This window comes from Crocuta crocuta, unplaced genomic scaffold (assembly GCF_008692635.1).
Source record: "Crocuta crocuta isolate KB4526 unplaced genomic scaffold, BGI_CrCroc_1.0 scaffold154, whole genome shotgun sequence".
Lineage (NCBI taxonomy): Eukaryota > Metazoa > Chordata > Mammalia > Carnivora > Hyaenidae > Crocuta > Crocuta crocuta.
The window spans coordinates 1,954,612-1,979,938 of NW_027530545.1; the positions used below are offsets into that span (position 1 = coordinate 1,954,612).

General features: G+C 35.3%; 1 protein-coding gene across 2 annotated transcripts in view; it reads right to left on the minus strand.

The window, feature by feature from the left end:
- GALNT13 (polypeptide N-acetylgalactosaminyltransferase 13) overlaps positions 1–25,327 on the minus strand; it is a 528,727-nt gene that overhangs the window by 201,821 nt on the left and 301,579 nt on the right. For both annotated transcript variants that reach the window (XM_077767826.1, XM_077767828.1), the window contains exons 5-7: positions 5,917–6,083; positions 5,122–5,329; positions 1,841–2,011 (exon numbers count right to left, since the gene is read on the minus strand). In XM_077767826.1, coding sequence (XP_077623952.1) covers positions 1,841–2,011; positions 5,122–5,329; positions 5,917–6,083 — 546 coding nt within the window. The remainder of the gene's footprint in view (positions 1–1,840; positions 2,012–5,121; positions 5,330–5,916; positions 6,084–25,327) is intronic.

Consider the following 25,327-nt stretch of genomic DNA (forward strand, 5'->3'; position numbering starts at 1 on the left):
ATTCTTAGATTTTATTGGGTCTGCATGTTACGACAATAAAAGCACACAAATTGTGGTTAAAACATAGCAAGTTGGATGTTTCCTTTTTTTGTTTTAATTAATGAAAGATGAAAAATAATGGTCAATTTCTATGCAGATATTTACTTTTGTGAATGAGATCAGTATTTTCTTACTATGAAATGTTGGCTACCTCTTAGTTATCTACTTTTCAACTCTGTAAGAAAATAAGTTAAATGACTCATGTCTTTTGCCAATGTATTTAAGAAAACAAGAATACACTCACATATTCTTTAATCTTCATTAAAATTTTTTAAATGCTTACATATTTTTGAAAGAGAGTGTGAGTGCAGGAAGAGCAGAGAGACAGGGAGACACAGAATCTGAAGCAGGCTCTAGGCTCTGAGCTGTCAGCACAGAGCCCGATGTGGGGCTTAAACCTATTAACTGTGAGATTATGACCTGTACTGATGTCAGACGCTCAACCAACTGAGCCACCCAAGTACCCCTAAACTTCATTTTTTAATGAATAAACACATTACATTTGAGTGTACTGGCCAAGTGTCTTGATAGTTTTCACATGGGATCTGAAGCTAAAAAATCAGCTAATGCTAAATGAAACCATGATCTTGGAAAACAGGATTTCTAATAAACAATGGTAAAATGAGCAACTGTATTTTCTCAAGTTGTTAGGAGTAAGGATCCACAAGACTTGATGAATGTGAAGATTACAGCAAGACTTGAAGATCATTAAGTTACACTTGAAATATTGACATAATAACTTCATGTCTTCATGCAGTTGTGTAGAAACAGATTTTATTTTTGTCTTCGATGTAGTAATATCTCCTCAAGAGGATTACCAATTCCAATATTTAACTGTTCTATAACAAACAGAGCTGTTCTTTTCCATGAGCTAATTCTTATAGTTATAAGAATTCTTATAGTTATAAGAATTAGTTTTAATTCATTAGACAATTAGTCTTGCCAATGGATAAGTCATTTCTTTAGTAGCTTAGGAGACATTCTTGTTTGGATAATGGATTATACAGTGTTTTAGGGCTTTTCTCTATTGTTCAAACTAAATCATGATTTGCCAAATTCATCTTTAAAGAGCTAAACCAGTGAACCCTCTCTCCAATAAAGTGTTAAGAAATCAATTATTGCAGGTAAGAGGCACACAATAATATATACAAATAAGAAGGTGATAATTTTATGTTAATACAATGAGTAATGCTTATCGAAACAACTAAAGATGCATATCAGATTTCTTATTTTGTATTAAGAGCAAACACATCTTTTATGAATAAATACTTCAAGTGGCTATTTTAACTAATTTATAACAAATAATAAATCCTTCATAATCATTAATATATTAAAATTTTCCAAATGGTTCTTTCTTCTCTATCTATAAGGAAGAAAGCTCTTTGAAATTGGTAAATTTAGGTTATTTGCCAAAACATTTTTGGTTATTTCAATTTTGAGAATAACTCTAATATAAGGCATATACATTTAGCTAAGATATCTATTGACCTGAAGCATCAAGGCCAGTGCGTATCTGTCAATTACAAAATTCATAATAAATATATTTTGAATATAAGAATATAAAAAGTCTCAAAAGAAATTCGGCACTTCTGCCAATAGTTAAATTTGCCTGTGGTAATTTAAACTAAATTCAATATTGTCATCGATTCTTAGATAATATGTAAGTGATAATGCAAATGTGTATATGAATAAAAGGTGTACGCCTTTAAAAAACTTAAAAGTGAGAGCACACATATATAATACTCCTTAATTATGGGAATACACATGCTATCCTTTGGAAGATATGATATGATCTACATACCTGACAGGTAATGTTCTATCTCCTTTTCTCCTATCCATTTCTCTTTGGGGAACAGGATACCAACGGAAATTCAGTTTCCAGTTAAAGCCCCCATAAGTCATGTCTGACCCAGCCATATATTCAAAGGTATCATCACTAATCACATCAATGATGGGGCATACAACTGTTTTCCTGCAGAAAAATCAAAACCAGTTTACATATAAATAATAATTTCAACACTACATTAGCTTCCTCAAACTCAGTATAGCTTAGTTGAAATTTAATCATTCTGTGACTTTACTATGACTTTATTTTCATTTTATCCTTTTTCTCTGTGGAATCATTTCCTTTTACTACATCTTCTTTACAGTCTCTACTTCATTCTATCATGCATAATACAATCCAATATAGTAACTGGTCTTCAAGCTGATCTTCAAATGCATTCTAAGTACTAACTCAGCAGGATGAATATGGTCTATTTTTCATAAAACCTCCACCCACACCATGATTACTAGAGTTGCTTGGATATTATGCATCATTTTAGCTAGAGCCAACTGAAAAGCAATAGCATGCAGGAAGTAGAGAGTGGATGATGGCAAATTAGACCTGGTATTTTGAATCTCAAAGGGGATAGGTTAACTTAAAGAGATAGTTTTCCAAAAAAAAATTAAATGTCTTCTCATGGGAAAATACCTGCTAGAAAAAACAAACAAAAATCAACAAACAGAAGCAACAATAAAAATCGTGATCATCAGTGTAAGTAAATGTTTCCTCTGAAAGATATTAGGGACATGATGATTTCTAAGTGTGTTGTCCTAGATCTTGGAATTTACTGTAAATAATCTACGTATTTTAAAATAGAGAAAGATAAGCAACTTAAGTTTCTGGTGTTTTATCTTATGACCCGTTTCTTCTTAAAGTTAAGAGGAAGAGCCAGGAGATTTTGTGTTCACGATGGTGGCTCTTTTAGGGTAAGAAACTTTCACCTTGAGAGAAGATTAGATATTCTTTTAATCCATTTTGTGCTCTTCTCAGTCTTCCTCTACTCCTGGCTTAGTTGTTGTATTATGGAATCAATCTTTCATCTTTAGAGCAAATGTTCAGGTCTACTCAAGTTTGCATTGCTTGTAGCTAGTTCTGGAAAGCAGAGCTTATTTTTCATATTTAGCAGGCAGTAAATACACAAATATGCTTTTGAATCACCCATAAATGGGGAAAGCAAATAAATGTTCTCCATTATTTATTCTGGTTTTGTAACACCAGTATTACCAACTTTCATTTTCTTTTTTTAAAAATGTTTATTCATTTATTTTGAGAGAGAGACAGAGTGTACATGTGCGCATGTGAGTGGTGGAGGGGCAGAGAGACAGGAGAGAGAGAATCCGGAGCAGGCTCCAAACTGTCAGCACAGAGCTCAACATAAGGTTTGATCCCATGAACTGTGAGATCATGACTTGAGCCAAAATTGAGTATGGGACATTTAACTGACTGAAGTACCCAGGTGCCCCACTAATGCTCATTTTTCAATTAGGTCTTCTATTCCACACAATTAGTCTAAAGCTCTCTGAAATCAATAGGATTTATCTAGCCTTGGAAACATTTCTTAGTAACTCCAGTCCCTACAAAATCCATACCTTTCTCTCCTTCTTCATTAAATTTAATGACTTAATTTTTAGTGAGGCAAAATTAGATCTGCTAATTTTGAATGGGACTTTATTACCTAGCTAGGCAACTTTAGAACCTATAAGCAGGACAAAACATTAGAGTTCACTATATGCAAATACAATCTAAACATGTTGGGTTAAAAAATAAATGATCTATTCTTGACGATATTGAATACTATATTAAAAATTCAGTAAGTTGAATATGAAACACACGTTTTAAAAAGCGGCAAAATGTATGAAAAGTTGCCAGGAAATGCATTTAAGATGCTCTAAGTTCATTTTACTTTGCCAGTCTCATGCTCCTGTGTATACTGGACAATACACAGAGTGGAAAATGTTATTAGCTGTGTACAACACTCAGCTGGCTAAAAGGTTCCCACTGCTTTCTTCAACCACCATGGTTCATTTTACTGACAACCTCCATCTATCTTCATGGCAAGTACCAAATCCTGATGTAGCTGGACTAGCTCACACTAAGCAACCCCTGTCTTGGATGTTTAATTAAAAACTTCAATTCTAAGAAGATCTTTTCTACCGAAGGTGAAATGACTATGGAAACAAGATGTCATAAGATTCTTTGTTATTATATCTGAGAGCATTCAACATAGTTGACTTCATTAGGTGCTTAGGAATTATAATCATTCATCATCAGTGTTTACAAATATCCACAAAAGAATCCAGTATTTGACGGCATCACCATCAGAAAGAACTGCAGGTATATATGAGGGTTGTTAGTTTCTATAAAGTATTATTCAACTTTTCAGATCTCACTATTTGTATATACAGGTTGACAATATTGTTTATATAATTAAAATTCTTATAGTTTTAATTTTCTAATCATGATTTCACTCCAGTGGAATGTGTGAGTGTGTATCTTCATTTTTAAGATCCTCTAGGTGGTTTAGAATAAGACTTTGAATAAAGGCAGTGACCTATTAGAGAGAAGGCTGGTCTAGGAATGGGAAGAACTGAATTGTTGTTCCCATCACTTCCCATAACTGGGACAAGCTGCTTCACTTCTTCGTCCTTCCCTATTACAAGTACACACAAGAACATTTACATTCCCTACCTCACAGGGTTCTTGTGAGGATGAAATCAGGTGCTTTGAAATGTATTTTATAAAATATGGCACCATTTCAGATTGGACTCAGTTTTATCACGTTACAAAATGAATATTCAACATTTTTTTTCCTGTTTGGATTGTTTGACTATTTCTTAACCAAATATTCATATTCAGCATGAATAAGCCAAGGTCTTTATTCAACGGAGGAGAGGTACTCTTTAAAAGCTAGAAGGGACACCTGGGTGGCTCAATTGGTTGAGCCCAACTTCCTCTCAGGTCATGATCTCATGATCTGTGGGTTCGAGCCCTGCACTGGGCTCTGTGCTGACAGCTCAGAGATGACAGCTCAGAGCCTGGAACCTGTTTTGAATTCTGTGTCTCCCTCTCTCCCTGCCCCTCTCCTGCTCATGCTGTTTCTCTCTGCCTCTCAAAAATAAGTAAATGTTAAAAAAAATTTAAAAGCTAGAAAATAAACCCGCTAAAAATAGCAATTTACAGAGAAGTTTTGACCGGCACCTGGAACTGTCCTAAAGGGTCAGTCGAAACCCAGGCAGACATAACACATGAGTTCTTACCTGTCTTCTTTTATTCTCGCCAGCAAGGGCTCCAGCCATCCTAACGTGCATTCACAGTGTGCATCGAGAAAAGTTATGACCTGCCCTTTTGAAGCGGCTGCTCCTCGAAGGCGGGCACGTATTAATCCAGAGCGTTCTTCCATTCTAATAATTTTTACTGGCACCTCTAAATTTTTCACATAATTCTCTAATGTCAACTTGAGAAAATCTGTAATGTGCAATAAGAATTGATAAAGTTTTGAAACTATTTTAAGACATAGCAGAGATACTACTGCCCAAATGGAATTCAACAAACAGAAATGGTAGCCAACTCCTATCAACACTTTTTTGCATTAGGTGAAATAAGTATACAGAGATTTTTATCAGTAAATCTGGCAAAGATAAGGATATTATAGGAAGTTAATATACCAGACTCGAATTAGAAATTGGGCCATATTGACAAACAGAGACTCTTTAACTATAAGTCATTTTGTTTTTACCTGCACTTACAAAAAAACAAAACACGATAGATGTCCACAAAGTAAGTTAATGCTCAATCATGTGATTGTTTGAGTTGGGAAATAAATAAACATTTTTGAAAATCATTTTGGCCTGTTCTTAGGTTAGTATGGATCAAATGGAATCCTGAGAGAAACTGAAAGAATTAATTTCATATTCCTGGAGTTCCAAAGACACAGATGAAAATTTGATAGGTGATTTCAGGACTCATATGATTATAAGGAAAAAACAGATCATTGCCAAGCTATCTTTTTGACCATAATAAAGTTTTCTATTAAGAAGGAAAAATATGTATACCTCTTTCACTGGCATCATCTACCAAGATGACCTCAGAGAGCAGATAGCGTGGGGAACGATTTATAACACTGTAAACAGTTCGAAGGAGAGTGCTCCAAGCTTCATTGTGAAACACAATGACTACACTTGTGTTTGGAAGTTCATCAGGGTAGACCTTTGTCTTGCATCTGGAAAAGAAGAAGAGAGACATGTTAATAAGTCCATTTTCCATTCTGATGATTGTAATTAAGAATATCCATGCTAACACAACTTTAGACTTGAAAGCCCTTTACTAAGGAAACATTTCATGATTATCTAAAATAAATTTTCCTTTTTAAAATGCTGTGAGTAATTACTTGGCATTTTGAAAATTAAATATGCATAATTACTAATACTTTATCTTAATTCCTGTAGGGAACAAAGCAACATAATTTCCACAAGGCTGAAAAAGCTAAAATAACATTCTGACTATCAGTAGAAGACGAGGTTACAACAGGGACATGTGAATTCATTGAGTGGATATAATTTTATTCCTTGTTTAGAAAAAAGATTATCGTATAACTCAAAAAGTCATAAGAACAGGAAAAGATATACGTTCCCAGGGTTTTAGAGCGTGTAAAACTGAGATTACTTTTCTGTTCTAAAATCTAGGCATGTGTGTTTTCCATTCTGTTTGAGGATGCTAAAAAACCAGGTCTGATTTGAAGGAAAGGTTTAGGGGCTTGATTTACTTTGCAGACTCCCAATTAGTACTATATATAATCAAAACTGGAGATCAGGAAAGGGAATAGTCTATCAGCACTTCCCAAACTTTGACGTGCAAAACAAATCACCTATGATTTGTTAAAATGAAGATTCAGATTCACTAAGTCTGGGGTGCAGCCTGAGATTCTGCATTTTTTTTTAAAAAAAACTTCCAGGTGATTCAGAAGCTGCCAGTCACACAGAGCACACTGTAATTGTCATTACTTTCAGAACTTGATGTTTTGAGAGAAACTTTTAATTTTTCTTATAAATTCAAAGAAGCCCAGATTTAACTTTTTGAGCAATCAGTCTAAAAATATACATTTGCACTCTCCCTCTCTCTCTCTCTCTCTTCCAAAATAAATAAATAAACTTTAAAAGGGGCTTGGGTGTCTCAGTTGGTTGACCATCTGACTTCGGCTCAGGTCATTATCTCGGGTTCGAGCCCCATGTTCGGCTCTGTGCTGAAAGCTCAGAGCCTGGAGCCTGCTTTGGATTCTGTGTTTCCCTCTCTCTGTGCCCCTCCCCCATTCACACTCTGTCTCTAAAACAATAACAAAAAAAAACTTTTTAAGAGATACATCTGGATAAATGGTATGTGTCATGCTCTAGGTGATCATCCCAAGTTTAACACGTAGATGGTCCTTACCCCATCAACTTGTCAACATTCAGATATTTAAGTCAATATAATTATAATAATTTTAGAAAAAAATCACTTGTTATCTGTAATAGGAATGGAAGTTCATTCACCTTATGTTATTGTTTCATGTAAAATATTCTAAAGAGCTAGAGAATTAAAATCATCCCATAAAATAAATGAACTCAATACTTCCTAACACTCTTGAATGATCTAATAAGTGACACAAAATAAGCACTGTTAAGATTAGACTCCTTCACAGGTAAGTGGAAAAAAAATCAGTAAAATATGGGAGATAAAGGCATAGAATTAAACAAATACTGATTGTATGCCTATTGAGACTTTAATCATCTTTTAAAATGGTCTAAAATATCAACTACTCAGTGAAATCTTTTGCAATGTAGTCAGGTAAGAAGGTACTATTCCTGAACTGTGACATTTTTTTCTGCGTATATTTATTTGGAAACATTCATTAATCAGCCACACTACAGAATATATTGTATATGCAGGAAAATCAAAATGTAATGGGAAAATGTATTTTGATTTGCAGTCCTCTTTTCCCATTGCAAGATGCAAATGGTTTCTATATGCCTCATCAGCACTTAACTTGGGCGTCCAGGAAGCTTATCACCAAATGAACTCAGAAAGCCATGTTGGTAAATCAGAAATGTTCTATCCACGATTTTACTCAAACCTCCATTCTTCTGCCTCAACAAAATGGCATGCTAAGCAAAAAGTATGGTAAAGAGCATCATCATCATCATCATCATCAATAAAAAATAAAACTAGAATAAGAGGCTGAAGCATTCCAATAGTCAACAATTACCTATCTGACCCAAAGATAGGTGACTATCTGAAGGGCTATCATTGAAAAATAAGTGATTTCTTTTAATTTTTTTTGTATGTTATATATGCATGTATGTTGTATGTTTTGTATGCTAAATGCCAACAAAAAAAAAATGGATGAGGTATTTAGATGAATCTTTTCAAGTTTTTTTCATGTTTATTTATTTTTGAGAGAGAGTGAGACAGAGAGAGAGAGAGAGCACGCGAGCAAGTGGGGGCGGGGCAGAGAGAGAGGGAGACACAGAATCTGAAGCAGGCTCCAAGCTCTGAGCTGTCAGCACAGAGCCTGATGCAGGGCTCGAACCCACCAACTGTGAGATCATGACTTGAGCCGAAGTCGAACGCTGAACCGACTGAGCCACCCAAGTGCCTAGACAAATCTTTTAAAATACCAAATGGAAAGCAGATATTCAAATCCAGCTTCTTAAACTATTTCTATCATACTTTGTTTTTGTGGTTAAAAAATCTACTTATAAATGTTAATTTTATATTCACTATATGTGACAAAGTTATAATGAACTAATTTACTATTAATGCAAGCGTTATGTTTACTTAGAGAAAATTTACACTGTATCATTATTTAATGTAGCATGAAAATAAAATGTGTCTAGTATATTTATTCTTCCTCTTCTTCCTATTTAAACAACTAGTAAGCAAAGAAAATTTTCTGTGATAATAAAATAATTTCTAGAATAATAAGAATAATTCTTAAGTTATACAAATTAATCATTTTCAATGTCAGTTTATCCTGTTATCTCAAGTGCATAGATGCTTATGAACGGGAGTTATCATTTCCATGGTTTCTACACTGTACTTTTACCATTGCCTGTACTTCATCGCATCTATTGTTTCATATATAGTAAGATACCCCACCATTTTTTTATCCCTAGGAAGAAAAGAAAGTTATCAAATAAACCACAGCATATGCTTTTTTATCATTAGAATCTACTTCATACCTAAATAGAGATTACAGAATAAGCCTTTAAACTTATTTGGACATGGATTTCTATCAATATTGTCATGCTGGGTTATCAGTCAGTCACACCAGCTTTTTGTTGCTTTGAAGTTTCTTTCATCTATTCCAAGGGGCTTTCTCTAGCTTTAGGTTACATTGCTTAACATATGAGAGGCATATATTTAGCACACATCTCAGTAACAAAATATGAAACAGCTTCATCTTGTGGGTATCTTTCTTGGAACTACAAAGTTATGATTTTCAAATTCTAAGGTGCCAAGAAATTAGGTGGGCATCTTGATAAAATGCAAATTCTGATTTAGTAGATCCAGGAGGGGCCAGAGATTCCAAATTTCTAATGAGATCTCTGGTGATATTGTCTCTGCTGGTTCCTGGTTGACACGCTAAAGAAGGAAGGCTATATAAATCAGTCAGCTGTTGATTAACAAGAAAATATAGAGTTGTGGTCATTGCTGCAACAATAAATATTTTGGTATGAAATTTAATACTTGCCACTGTTCCCTTGCCTTTCTTTTCACACATTTTCCCCCCCCACCCCAATATTGAATCAGGTTGTAACTTTTCTGAAGAAATGTTGAATGACCAGTAAACTCTGCACTTGTAGTATAAATAATGCACAAAACTTGGATGAAGTATGACTATGTGAACAGTTATGACCACTTTCATTTGTACAAGCTTAAGAAATACCATTTATATAACAACTGCCAGCTGGTAGGCAATGAATGCAACTACCCACTGACTGTAAAACTCATCCTGATTTCAGAAATATAAAACTAAAAGGGTACATCTTAGAACAGGTAAATACAGTAATTTCTTTTAATGTTTATTTATCTTTGAGAGAGAGTGTGAGTGGGACAGAAAGGGAGACGGAGGATCCGAAGGGGGCTCTGACAGCAGCGAGGATGATGCAGGGCTTCAAGGCACAAACCATGAGATCACGACCTGAGCTGAATTCGGATGCTCAGCCTACAGTCATCCGGATACCCCACGATATTTGTTGTTTAGCCAAGAAAAAGTACTTAAATGTCGTTTAGGTTCTTTTTTAAAAAATATCTTTATGTATTAAAGCTGTCAGAGTTTACAACTCACTGCTTTTATAAGAAATTATTAAAAACAAGCAAAACTAAAAGAAGAAACCTACATGGTGGATGTGGGATAAGTACTTAAATAGATTGGACCTCACTAATAACCTCTTCTTCTGACACGGCAAATGGCTTCTTTGTTTGCAAGACTTACTTCACCACTGTCTACCTCAGCTTTTACATCTTTTACACAGTAAGATTAAATAGGTAATCTGACATGTGCATCAGACATTGCTTGGTCTACATTGCATGTAAAGCCCAGAATCTCCAAATGGTGGATTTGGAAACAACACTCAAAGTTAACCAATTCAAGTCTTTGTTTTCCAGAATGCAAGCCTCCAGTCACAGAACTGGGTTCAGTATTCTGCATAATAAAGTAATAAATAAAAATAATTTTTTTTATTATTTAATAATATTAGTAGCAGTGATGGTTTCTGCCNCCAGGCGCCCCAAATCATCTGAATTTTAAAATATGCCTTAATCTTACACTCAAATATATATCTTTAAATCAGAGAAATAACTATTCTCCTAGAATTAGTCGATTAAAATGATGCATAGAAAATCAGCTTTCATTGAAATTATGTACATAGAGACCAAATACTCTTTTATCAATCTGTCCTAAGAAGACATTATTTTTCTTTTATGTAAACAACTAAATGGAATTGGCAAAAGTTGACATTATTGTGGGAACACAATGTATATGTAATTAACTTTGAGAGTGAAAGTGGCAGACGGCAATAGTAATTTTCATCAATTTGAAAGGAATATTTGATGGCCATTTACTCAGATGAAGTTCCCAAAAACTGGCATTCCAGTAAAATCGTAAGTTTTATTATAGCAGCATTTTATTTTTACCCTCTATTATGACATGCTAAATCTATAACACTTGAGAGGAAGTGAAAGATTATTTCTTTTTAATTCTGTAATAATGTACCTGTGGCTTTTAGTCTTGGCTACACATTGGGATAATCCCATGAGCTACCAAAAAATACTGATGTGTGGGTTTCAACCACAGAGATTCTGATATAGGTGACTAGGGTGTGCCAGGTTCAAAGAGATTAAAAATCCCTTGGAGCTTTGAATGTGCAGCCAAAGCTGAGAAATGTTGTCTAAAGTTATTTAACAGAAACACTGATTTTAAATGTGTATATATGTATATACGTATGTGTATATGTGTGTGTGTTTGTGTGTGTGTGTATATATATATACATATACATATATACGTAGAACCTTCTTTTTACTTATATCGAAATTTTAAAATTAGATGCTTAAGGGTAATATAGCTCTTTTTTGCAGTTATATCAGATGAAATTAATAGGCACTCTTCCTGTAATTGTAAGCACTAGAGTCAAAAAGTCTTCTCCACTTCATTTACAATCTGTTCTGTCATCTGAATGTACACTGATGTTGGTCCAGTCTTCTGTGTATCAGCTGTTGACTTATAAACACATGAGAAATAAATCCAGTTGCTTTCCTTTATAGAGAACGTGGGGGTAGAACCATATTTCCAATGTCTGGAGCATGGGAACACAGTGAAGTAGCATACCTATTTACCATCTTTCCCCTTGGCTATGCACACATTACAGGAACACAGACCGTTACAATTTGATTTTATCCTTTTCAAAACCATATTGATGTTTTCAGATAAGTTACTGAACACAATATGCCACATCAAAGAAAGAAAGATTGACTATAAGAGGAGAATGTGAAATCACAAAGGATCCATAATTACACAGTGGTTTAGTTAGACACAATCCATTTAGGACTACAAAGCCTGTCAACAATGTAGTTTTCATGACTTGTTGAACTGCTGCTCAGTGAGTCAGTGGTTACTTTTTACTGCCTCAATCAAGAAGATTAATAATAGTAATTAAAAATAAAGACGTACAATACAAGCCCTCTGTATACTTCTTATTTTTAAGAGCTATGGGAATTGCCTTGAACCTTGCAGAATTATGTGTGGTTTCTATGTTTCCCAATCATTAAAATTCATATTCACACAGGGAAATTTCATCATTCGCCAATGCATCCGTGCAAAGAAAACTTGGGCAACAGCAAAGTGATTCTTTCATAACAACTGAACAGCTTGGGGCCTCCAGTAAAATGAAGCATGGGTTTTCTTAATTTTGTGTGGGTTTCTGTATGTTGATTTATATGTACATTGTGTTAAACCTTCTACGAGTAAGTTCCTGTAAGTCATAATTATTGACTAATTGAATTGTTTTTAAAATTCATACATCCCAAGTACCTTTATTTTAAAATCTGGTTGGACCCTGTATTCATCCTTGGCCTATTTGCTATGAGATCTACTCCTTGTGTCTTCTGTGCTTTTTGACCTATTGAGTTGGATGGAGAGGGAGGGTTACTGGGAAAGAAGCATATTGAAAAATCTATATTTGTTGCCTTCTGTTTGAAATATGTCATAAAGACCTCAGCTAGGAGAGTGCCCTGTTGTAGGAAACAGGAACAGAAAACTAGGGAATTTCTTTCTACATCTCCCACTAATCTCAGAGAAGACCACTCAGCCCCCTTCCTCAGCCTTATCCCTCATGTGCCTCAATCTTCCTGACATATTATACTTTTTCCAATATAGTTTTCTAATTCAATGGACTAAAGGATTCTTCAAAAGAAGAAGAAAGGTTAATATTATGTATCTCTGCCTTTCCAGAATTTAGTATCCTGCATGTTACAAAATACATTTAATATGGGAGGGGGGGGGGGTGTGGCTGGAAANGTATGAATTATCAGATCTACTTCTCGATTTATAGCTCTGTGTTGTTATACTCTGAACTATAAGTGTAGAAATACCAGTTTTTCTACTTTTTTAAAAAAAATCTTTGATTGGTTTTATTTTTCTAGCTTCTAGAGCCAAGGCACATAAATGAGGTAGGAATAGGGACGGAAAAGAGTGTAAGAAAATTGATCTGCAAGTCACTGTATCATAACACAGTACCCTCTGACATAGGTAGCATCATTGTTATTTGGAATATGAGAGCACGCTGTGCCTGGAAACATGTTTGGCACCCCCTTCTGCTGTATAGGATTTGTGAGCAAACTCCTTAAATTTGGGTTTTGTCAATCACCTAAATTGAAGGAAGGCAGCTGTCATTTCTATATTGCAGCACTTTTACAGAAAACACGAAATTATAAAGGGATGTGAATGCAATCTATTATTACGCTATATTATATTATGAAGCACTGTCTAGAATATTACAGATAAAGTCTCTAAAATTATTTGGGTCAGCTTTGCTGCTGATAGGATTCTGACCATGGTCATCTTCTAACAACTGATCTTTCGTCCTTAGTTTTGGTGGCCAAGCTCCCACTTTATCCCTTATTTCCACTGCCATTTCGATAACAGATTTGGTGTTGTCTACACTGCTCCAGCTTGAGAACTGCTACTTGTTTGTCTAGTATAGTGGTATGGAATCCACGTCCTGCCTTTCTTTTTCAGTCTTCTTGAGTCTTCTAAAGCATTTATTGCCCTAATCTGAAATTTCTCTGACTGCCTGTGGCTGTCTGCTAGTAAATCTTCTTGCTTACTCACCTTAATCTCTGCTTATTATTTTCTGCTGGAAAAACTCAGAGGGCCAAGACCTGCCCACCTGCTGAGATCTCTGCGGCTTACCTGGTCTTGAATATCCATGAGCTAACTATCTAGTAACTTGTGTTCCCTCCTACTAACCCACTACCTTGCTTTACCCTATGGATTAGTCCAATTAGCAAACATTGCATTCCCCAGCCAGGGTTAGCCCATCTCCTCTAGCAGTCAAGCCCTGGTTTAAGAAACATCATAATAAGATAACCAGTATTAAGTGATGAACATTTATTAAGCTCTTAATTATGCAGCAGACATTGTACTATATGCTTTATATTCTCATTTGACCCTGAGAACTGAAACTTTCTGCAACCACACAGGTTTACTATCAGAACTGTGACAAGGCTATAAACCCATAAATAGCTTTACTGCATGCTTCAAGGGCTTCCAGAAAATAAATGGATTCAAACAATAAATTGTTCAAACAATTCCCTTCTAAGGAAAATAGGCTGCTCAGCTGTCTTCTCAGGATCATACATAACTAGACAAATGGCTTGCTTATCAACTGACTACAAGACTCCTCATTGTATCCACCAATCCTAAACTATTACATCACCTAATTTGACCAATCTTAGTAAGACTCCTGCAGTGAAAGTTGGTTTTAAACCACTAAAGGTCAGACCCCCAATCTCTATAAATATCTGCATTGGCCTCTTACATGCAAGATGGCTAGGACTGTCCGTCAATGTGGTGGTGGTTATTCTGGTGTCCTTTTATGTAGTCAGCAGCTAATTATCCTTATAATATTCCTTATGAACTAGTTATATTGTTATTCCAATTTGATAATGATACATCAAGAACCTAGTGTTTGGATCCGTTAAATACAATAATCTCCCCTTATCCTTGGAAGATACCTTCCAAGCCCTTCCAGTGGATGCCTGAAGGCATAGATAATACCCTACTCTGTTTTGTCCAACACACGCATGCTAATGATGAAGTTTAATTTATAAATTAGTCACAGTAAGAATAACAATAATGAACAATTGTAATAATATACTATATTAAAAGTTATGTGAATGTAGTTTCTCTCTCTCAAAATATGTTATTATACTATATTCACCCTTCTTCTTGTGATAATGTGAGATGATAAAATACCTACATGATGAGAAGAAGTGAGGTATATGACACAGATACCATGACCTAGGGTTAGGCTGCAATTGACCTTCTGATGATATGTCAGGAGGATTATTTGCTTTGGTAACTTAAAGTCAGCCTCAGGTACACAAAGCTAAACTACAGATAAGGGGAGACTCCTATAACTTGCTTCTAAATTATCACCTGGGTTTCAAACCTTGGAACTCTGACTTAAAAGAGGGCTATTCTACCTCTTTCCTGATAGGATAATGTCCTTTCTCCCTGAGGGAAGATACTGCCTTTGTTGGGGGAAATTCTGAGGTCAGTCACCAGGGGAAGCAAGTAGGAGCCTGAAGGTACGCATATTTAGGAAACAAAGGAAATAGTTAACTGTTTGAAGGAGATGAGAGAAGACTTTGCTTTGCTCCAGGAGAGTGGGAACTTGAGGTAGAAAATACTTAAGCAAGTAGTAAAAAGGGACTAGTGAGAGGAGATAGCAATAAAATGATGAGAAGCTGAAGAGTCCATTGGACTTTCTTTAGGGATGTGATACCTAGAGGATAGTTTAAAGATGAGTTATGTTTAAAGTTCATATTTGACTACGTTGTAGTGCACTCCAGCCTCCTCTTCTATCGTCCATTATATTTACCCTACTCATAAATGTGCTGCATTAGTGGTTAAGTGAGTTTATCTCTATTTTGAGGAAGAAACCCATTTAGTATATGGATTATGCTGAGAACAGAGAAACCAGTTACAAAAATAATCATAAAGTAGCAAAGTCCTCCTGGGAACTAAACAATTATTGGGAGACCCCACCATCACACTCTTTTACTTATAGAGCTTTATACTATGTTTTAACATCTGGTAAGACTAGTAGCTCTTTTCCTTTGCTTACCTAGTTATTTTGGCATGTTTATTCCTCATGTGAGGCCTATTATCCATCTTATTTTAATGTGTTTCAGAGAATCAATACACTACCTCACCCCAAAGTTTACAGCATGCTTATTAACTGCAGTTTGAGTTTTAATCAATGTAAATTTTAATGTAAAATGTAAATAAAATGAAATGCACAACTATTAAGCATAAATTTCCCAAGCTTTGATAAATACATGCACTTCTATAACTGAAGAAAATTTCTTCATAAGCAAGTTTTTATCCAAAATCAACCACTTATTACTTTTATAAATCATATAACTATGGTTTGTATACTAAGTGCTCTCTTATATAAGACATTTCATTCTCTCTCTCTCTAAACAGACACATACACACACACATACAATCAAAAAATGCTGTAAACTCCTCTCCTAAGCAGATTCTGAAGAACAACCTTATTACCAAGCATTTTCTAACTATAATTAATAATTGAAGTCAAAAAACCATCTCTATATTTCAACTCCTCCCTTCCCATCATTTACACCTCATAAATGCCCTGAGCTTCAATTGTTATTGCTAAATGTAACATAAAATACCATGCATCAGTGACTACAAGCAATATCGAAATGTCAAATATATCTATTCTTAATTTCAATGTAATGTTAGTTAAGAAGAGCCATTGCTATTGAAGAATGAGAATCTTGGGTGATAAATACTTTTACTTGTAATAAGATAATTCCCAAATGATTTATTAAAAATGAAGTAATGAATTTTAGCAGAGTACACTACCTATTCATCTACCATTACACAGTCAAGAGAAATAGTGACTATAATGACTGCCTAATAGATTAGGTATCTGTTCAGCAGCCTTTGCATGTTGCTGATATCTATTCTATTCAGCTGTCTACAAAATGGTATGTGTTTACATGATTTCAGTTTTAAAAAATTCCAAATATACATTTAAAAAGGACTTAAAAGGGGTGCCTGGGTGGCTAATTAGGTTAAGCGTCTGACTTTGGCTCAGGTCATGATCTCATGGTTCATGGGTTCGAGCCCCACATTGGGTTCTGTGCTGACAGCTAAGAGCCTGCAGCCTACTTTGAATTCTGTCTCCCTCTTTCTCTGCCGCTTTCCTGATTGCTCTCTTTCTCTCTCAAAAGTAAATAAACATTAAATTTTTGTAAATAATAAAAAATGAAAAGGATTTAAAAATCTCACAAATTGTATATCAGTAAAAGAGATTTCTCTTTTAAGTATTTCAGATTTAAAACTAGCTGATTAAATACCTAAAGGTGGACAGTTTTATATGCTAAAGAAATTCTAGATATTATCTTCAAATACATTAACCAAGTGCAGCAACTTTTGATTTAAAAAATAGAAATCAACTTCTTAAACCAAGTATTTCTCCTCTGCTAAATGTAAAGTCTGGACTAGACCTAAAAAAATACCTCTGAAGTTAGTCTTCTTTATGATGCATTTAATCAACATACTCTTTCCCTTTGTCCTTAAAATCCTTTTGGGATAAAGTGGAAACAAAGAACAAAAACTGCCTCTCTGCTGTTCACACCATAGGTCCTACTACTTCAATGGTGCTCTCTTACTAATCCAACCTAGTCCATGTACTCACACTTGCTAAGCTAGTCACTGATTGAAGAGGCAGCATATGTGCGTCAACTCTTTCCTAATTTCTCTTCCTGAGAGATAACTATGTTGGGTAAACTTAGCTTCTACTTCCTCATTGCAACCCCTATTTCATTAGTTTCTAGATGGTTTAGACTCCTGGTACCAGCATTGGAATTTACTCCCGGCACAATTAACCTAATTTCCTTTCTGGAGAATTATACCCATGAAGCACCATGACAGAGGGAGGAGAGGTGGAAGCTGGTGAAAAAGGAGGGGGGAGTGACTGATACAAGGTCTGGAACACAGTAAGGAACCTAGATCCTTAAGAGACCATGATTCTCACCACTATGAGCAATGTTCTGTGTATATTTCCTATTGCCTGTTTTTACAGTTTATTTGGTATTCACAGAATCACAGATGAGGAAAGTGCCTTAGAGACCATCTAATATCTTTAATGTTATGGATGAGGAAACTGCATCAGACAAAGGAGAAACCTGACAATGGTTCACAAATATGTGGTGACTGTGTTATCACCAGAATCTAGGCTTTTGAACTCCTTAAACAGTGTGATCTTGACTCTTCAGTGTGTCCAAGGGCTACTGGGAGAAATTTCCCCATAAAACACAAATGCTTTACATATTTCATCTCTTATGAAGAATGTGACAACAGATTTAAAAAACAAAAGAAACAGTCCAGGTCAAAGTTCATTTGGTGGTTTAGCAAAAATCATTTTAGGGAACAATATAATATAAGGTACCCCCCTCATTTTCATATAACCTATCCTTATCTGATTTTCTTATTATTAAGCCTTCTTTATCTTTCATGAGGTTGGCTGTTTAACATACACATTTTCATTGGAACAACACAGGAAAAGTCAAATATATTTCAAAAGCCTTTCTCATTGAGTAGTAATTTACATAATTCATTGTAGAATTTATTATAGAATTCTTTTAGGAATTTAAATTTTACCTAGATTATTTAAGATTTCCTACATATGATTTATAGATAAAATGCCCAACATTTTCTTCTTTAGAGGGAGTAGGATCAACCCATAAATTGTGCAAATCTCTTTGCACAATTTGCACAAGCACGAATAGAATAAAGGTATATAGAGAATAATTAGTGAAGGAAAAAAATGGTGGGTGTCCCTCAAATGCTAGGAAAAGGCAATCATGCATAGCATTTGAAATGTTTCCCATTGTAGCAAACAAAGCTTGAATTGAAACAATAATGGAGGAACTACTAACTATTATAAAGAAATGTTGTGATTATTCCATCTCTTGGAGGATTGTAATAGTCTGGCCTCTTGGGAAGGAGGAAAGGCCACTTTGTGCTTTACTTCAAATACTAATAATAAGTAAAACAAGGGACTTTCTACAATAAGAGAAAGAAGAGATGTTTTCAGTCAGGGCAAGAATAAACTTCATTTTAATGTCAGTCTTTGTGTTCTAAAAGAAAGTGTTTTCACATCACAAGGAAGGTTTCAAGAGTAGTGAGTAAATAGAGTTAGTGTCTGAAATCTAATTCCTTCTTCCACATAGTGCAGGAAGGAATAAGTTATCACTGGAACTTGTTACTAAATGCCTCAAATAATATTGCCTTTCATTCTCCAAGGAGAAATTACTGCAGTTGTGATTTCCAAATTATTACATACTCAAGGTTACTCCTCTCTTGGATGTCAAATGGTACATTATGGATACCAATTTTAGGGAACCAAATCAGCCTCAAGCCAAAAGTCAAAGGAAATACCTACCTGTCCAACAAAACAGTTCAATTAGGTGAAGTACGAAGTCAAGGATTTATTTATTCTTATAAGAATTCTAATTACAGTGATACTGGCTTTTTAAAAACAGTGAGGAGAATGATTCACTCATGATTACTGATGTTACAACTTTCTTTATTAGTGTCATTAACACCAGAATAGTGGAATTCATAGTAAGAAATTCAAATGTAGAACTTCATATGAGATCAACACTTTAAGATTTTCTACCACAGGGTCATAATGTAAATATTTAAGTTAAAATAGCATTTGATTCTTCAAAGATATTCATGAGTATATTTATGCACAGGTACATGTATGCATACGTGCACATGTATTTTTAAGATCTAAAGTGAAGAAATGAATGGAAAAATTAATTTAAGATCCTATAATGTAGAAGAAAGTAACTTTAAAACTGCTAAATGAATGTAAATACTAGAAATTAGGTAAATCCTTTCTTTGGTAGCTCAAGGAATACCTAGTTTCTTTTCAGTTCTTTGAGCTCTAAGATTTTTACTAATCCTAATAGTTATTTTCAGTTTCTAATTCTACTTTGTAATCTCTATTGCTTCAAGTTTTCCTGTGTATTATACATTCAAACTTTCACTTATGAGTCATAGACAACATTTACTCTTGGAACACATGGGAACATCCACTTGGGGGGGAACTGTTGAGTCAACATGATTTTGGTACCTAATGAGGTAGATCATGGCAGATGTACCATAAAGCCAAAGACGATCAAGCATCAGAGCCCACACTACATAGCTCATTCAGTACACTCAATCTAATTTTAGGATCACAAATGTTATTATTTTTTTAAAAGAAGACCCCAAATGAGTTTAGTTTCCAAGACCCACAAACAGAGACCTGCTTGGAAGTTGAGTATGATGTGTATGAGATGCTTCCTTAATCCTCACTTAACCAGAAATTAGCTTGCTGCTTTCTGAGGGCTCTCTTGTCTCTGTCTCAGGCATCGAGAGGCCGTATGTGCCCACTGGCTGAAGGTTTCACCAAACCACAAGCTCTGCTGTCACTATCACTCCCCAGGGGGAGAGTGCCACTCTTCTACCTCAGCAGGGAACAGGGTCTGACTATGGTATATTAACAGCCAGAGACCACAAAACTATGTTGGTATTTTGACAGCTCTAATTCCAAAAGTGCACTCAAGCCAAGGACATCTGAAAATAGCTTAAGTGGAAGCAGAACTAGGCTGGTGAGGTATAGCTGCATTATAAGCAGAAGCTGAAGTGTCTTATTTGTAAGAGACTTCTGAAATGATGAAACCAAATTTGAGGCATGCTTGTGGTGTACAGTATACCATTAATGTGAATTCCCACCTGGTATTCCTCCCCCCCCCCCAAAAAAAAATATATATGGATAGCAAGATTTACATTTAGATATAGGTTTGGGAAGTAGCAATCAGAAAGAATGAGAGGGGTAAGGAGATTAGGGGGGGGCATGTTTTGGCACCAGAATGCCTAAACTCAAACCTTGACTCCATCATTTACTTTCAATGGGACTTTTGGAACATGATTTAATCACTTTCACTTTAATGTCCTCATCTTTAAAATGAAATTTGTTATAATCTCTACCTTATAAGGCTGTTAGGTCAGATGAATTGATACATGAAAAGCACTTGGCACAGTGCTTGCATCATAGTGAACATTCAATAAAAGTTAGTTATCATTTATTAGTTATTAGTTATCACCATTATTAAAGTAGGCTAGGAAACAGATAAAAATCAAATATGTACTTAAGAGGGCACCTGAGTGGCTCAGTTGGTTGAGCATCCGCTTTCATCTCGGGTCATGATCTCACAGTCATGGGTTCAAGCCCCGCATCATGCTCTGTGCTGAGTGCTCAGAGCCTGGGGTCTGATTTAGATTCTGTGTCTCCCTCTCTCTCTGCCCCTCCCCTACTCATGCTCTGTCTCTGTCTCTTAAAGATAAATAAGCATTTAAAAAAATTTTAAAAACATGTACTTAAGAGATATTTGAATATTGCTTATTGATTATGTTATGTGGGGAAAGGCACAGAGAAGTCTGGGATGATTCCAGGTTCATAAGAATCACTAATAGAGGTAAGCAGTGCCCTGAAAGGAATTGGCATGGGAGATGCCAAGAGAGAGATCATGCATCACTTTAGGTTATATGTTGACTCTGACAAATGCAAGAAGATATGGAAAACAAAAGATAAGATGCTTGACTTTGAAGCTCTGGGGTTACTTAAAGTTTCAGACAGATAATTGGTTCACAGACAATTGTTGACAAAATTTTATCCACTAATAATGGATGAAAAAATATGAGTCAAGAACAGATACTAATGTTTAAGATGCAAGAGACAAAAGAACTCATGGAGAAACCTTGGGATGAACTCAGAGAATTTGGAGAAGATTCAAGATAAAGTGATTTCATGAAAGGCATAGCCAGTAGTGCCTAGTAAGAGAAAGACTGAAGTCTCTTTTGGTTTCCCCAATAAGGAGTCCATTCCTTTCTAACCCTACCAAAAGGAATTCCAACAGACAGTCCTGGGTGACAGACAGATTACACTAGATAGTGTAATAAATTGAAGGTAAGTAGAGGCGGTTAACTGAAAACTAACTTTTTCTTGAATTTTGGCTGTTAAGAAATAGTGAGATATAGTGCAACAGCTGGAGGATTTGGGGTCAAGGTAGTGCGTATTTCTTGTTTAAAGGTTTTGTGTTTTGTGTGTGTGTGTGTTTTTAATAGATATGAGAATGTTTATTAGCTGAGGAAATAGTAGGGACGGAGGGCTTGAGGACTGAGGAAGAAATGTGGTTACTGCCACATCTCTGCCTATGGCTAACAGTGGAATATGCAGAGAATCACTTTTCCACATTTGAGTAAAATGAGGAAATGTAACCCTGGCAGAATACAAATGCCCCAGGTGACTATGGCAAGTGAGCTGAGGAAAGTCAGATCATTCTTTGGGTTCACCCATCTATGTATTTTACCTTTTATTGACTAGCTCTTTTGTGAAATTATTGTTATTTTTATTTTCCAGAATCTAACATCTGATCTGTAACTGACGGGATAATCCGGCGTCATGGAAACTGAAATGTCCTCCTGGCGCCACACCACATCCTTGATAGATGCTCTCTGTTCAGTAGATATTCCTGGTCTTCTCTCACAATATACATAACTCCTAGACTTCTCATGCTTGCCTAGGATCTTATCCTGGATGATACTGTATATTATCAATGAATTCTAGAGGTGATTAATTATACACAAATGCCATTCACACAGACTCTTTTGAAAATAACTCTTAAAATGTTTTTCTGAGCAAAGCTGTTTTTTCACTTTCTACTGTAAATACTTCTATGCAGTTTTAATTTGTTGTCATTGTTTTAGTTATTTTAGCCATGAGCATTCAATGTCTCTTAGAATCATGAAAAATGAGAATTATTTTAATCTTAACACTGAATAATTCCCATATTACTGGAATGCTGATTCTTCAGCCAGAGATTGATTTTTTTTTTTTTTCCAAAGGGATAGATATTTCTAAAGCTTTATATCCATAAGGGAATGATCAGAGTCAGCATGGTCTATAAAATTCGTGAAGCTAACAACTGACAGAACATGTATATAATATCACTTGATGTCACTGAAGTCAAGAAGCATATAAATTAGAATACAACATATGACATATAAAATTAAATATAAATGTAAAAATGTTGATAACCTTTCTTCCCATTAATTTACACAATTATATCTTCCCTTCAAATACACTGAGCTGGTTTCCAAATGTACAGCCAGATGTAATCCCCTCTAGAAATAGTACTTTCCTCAACTTTATGTTTCCAAATAAGAAGTTACATGTGGCTATGTACTAAATAGTGAGGATTTCATCACTGGAAATTGAAGTTTAGAGTTTTATTATGTTCTTCAGGGACAGTGTTTATAAGTGGTAAGGGAAATAAGTGCCTCTTTTTTTTTTTTTACCCCCAATACTATAAAATATAAATGTCTTTTAGGAGGACAGAAGCAAAGTGAATAATTTAATAAAAGAGTAATAAAAATAAGTGGAAAATATTTAATATAGCTACCGTCTATGAAGAACCTTAAAGAAAGGGAAACAAATTGGTTTTGTATTTTCTTCTTAATATGTATATGCAAAGACCTTGTTAAAAAATATATAGGGGTGTCTGGATGGCTCAGTAGGTTAAGCATCCAACTTTATCTCAGGTCAGGTCACGATCTCATGGTTCATGAGTTTGATCTCTATGCAGAGCCTGCTTTGGATTCTCTCTCTCTCCCTCTCTCTCTGCCCCTCTCCTGCTAACATTCTCCCTCTCTCAAAATAAATAAATAAACTCAAAGGTATCTATAAAAACTGGTTATGCTGAAAGTTCTACCTATACCAAATCGCAATGCATAAAAAACAAAGAAGAAAGAAACCCTATTGTAATATTTTATTTTATTTTTTTTAATGTTTTTTATTTATTTCTAGGAGAGAGAGAGAGAGACAGCGTGAGCAGGGGAGGGTCAGAGAGAGGGAGTCACAGACTGAAACAGGCTCCAGGCTCTGAGCTGGCAGTCAGCACAGAGCCCGACGCGGGGCTCGAACCCACGAACCGTGGGATCATGACCTAAGCGAAAGTCGGATGCCCAACCGACTAAGCCACCCAGGCGCCCCTATTGTAATATTTTAGATCATACTCATTTACCCTCATTATATTAAATTAAATAGTAATATTTGGAGAATTTTTAAAATGGAAACCATAAGAAAAACAACAAAAAATCCTTTGTCTAGAGGAAACAGGGTCTACAAAACAATGATACCTTCACTAACTTTTTTTTTCTTTTATTTTATTTACCCTAGTATGTCCAAGATATCATTGTTTCAACACATAATCAATAAAGAAAACGTTGAGGTATTCTAAAGTCCTTTTTTGTATTGTTTTAAGAATCTGTGTTTATTTTATATTTATAGAACATCACAATTGGGATTAGCTATATTTCAAGTGCTTGATAGTCTCATGTGAAAAGTGGCTCCTCTATTTCACTAACTTCTTGAAATTTATTGAACATAAATACTCAAAAGGCAATAAATTTTTATACCTAGAAAATGATGGATATAGAAATATGTAAGGGAAATGGCTCTCTAATGTTCCATTATGCAATATAAATAGATTTTTAGTCTGTAAGAACAAAGACCCCCTCCATCACACCTTCAGCTGTCAGTTCATAATGATGACTGCCATATTCTAGTTCTAGTCTTGAATATCAAACTGTAAAGGAATAATACTCTCCCAGTGTGTCTTTAACAAGCCGACCAGAGCACATGTATTTAAAACTTGCCACATCTGGCCAAGGACCAAACACTGCCCAATGCAGGCAAGGAAAGCTGCTGCAGATGACTGACCTGAAGGGTATAATGGCCAAAACACAACAGCAGAGCTCATACAGTGCACACCAGAGATGCTCCTTGAAGCTCTAGGCTCTGGACGCTACATGACCTCTTCTTCATAAAGCCATTACTTTTGGGAGCAAGAACCATAACTGGCTTTTCTAACACAGAGAAGAAGGCAGAGACTTAGACAAAAGGGCAAGATGAAGGAATTCATCCCAAATGAAAAACAAGATGAACTCACAGCCAGAGATGTAAGCGAAACAGATGTAAGGAACTAGCCAGATGGAGAATTTAAAGCAACAATCATAAGGATACTCACTGGGGTTGAGAAAAGAATGGAAGACATCAGTGAGACCCTTTCCACAGAGATAAAACAGTTACTAAGGAATCAGTCAGAGATGAAGAATGAAATAAATGAGATTGGAAACAGGCTTGATGCAATGAACAACAGGCTGGAAGAAGGAGAGGAACAAATTAGTGATATAGGAAACAAGATAATGGAAAACCATGAAACTGAACAAAAGAGAGAACGAAGAATTATGAAACATGAGAATAGACTTAAGGAATTCAGTGACCCCATCAAATGTAATAACATCCTCTACTTTCAATACTCTACTTCACTTGTCAGTTCTGATCAACAAATGTGGGATAGTTTTTCAACATTAAGCAATTCTGGGACATAGCTGGGTGTCCTACAATTTAACTCAATTCTAACAGTATATACCTTAAATTGGGGGTCAGATCCCACAGATTAAGGGCTCAATTCCATAAGACTGTCTACTTTTTCAGATACTAATCACAAGTCCACGTTGTTACCTGTGCTTCTGACTGTTTCACCGTAAATCAG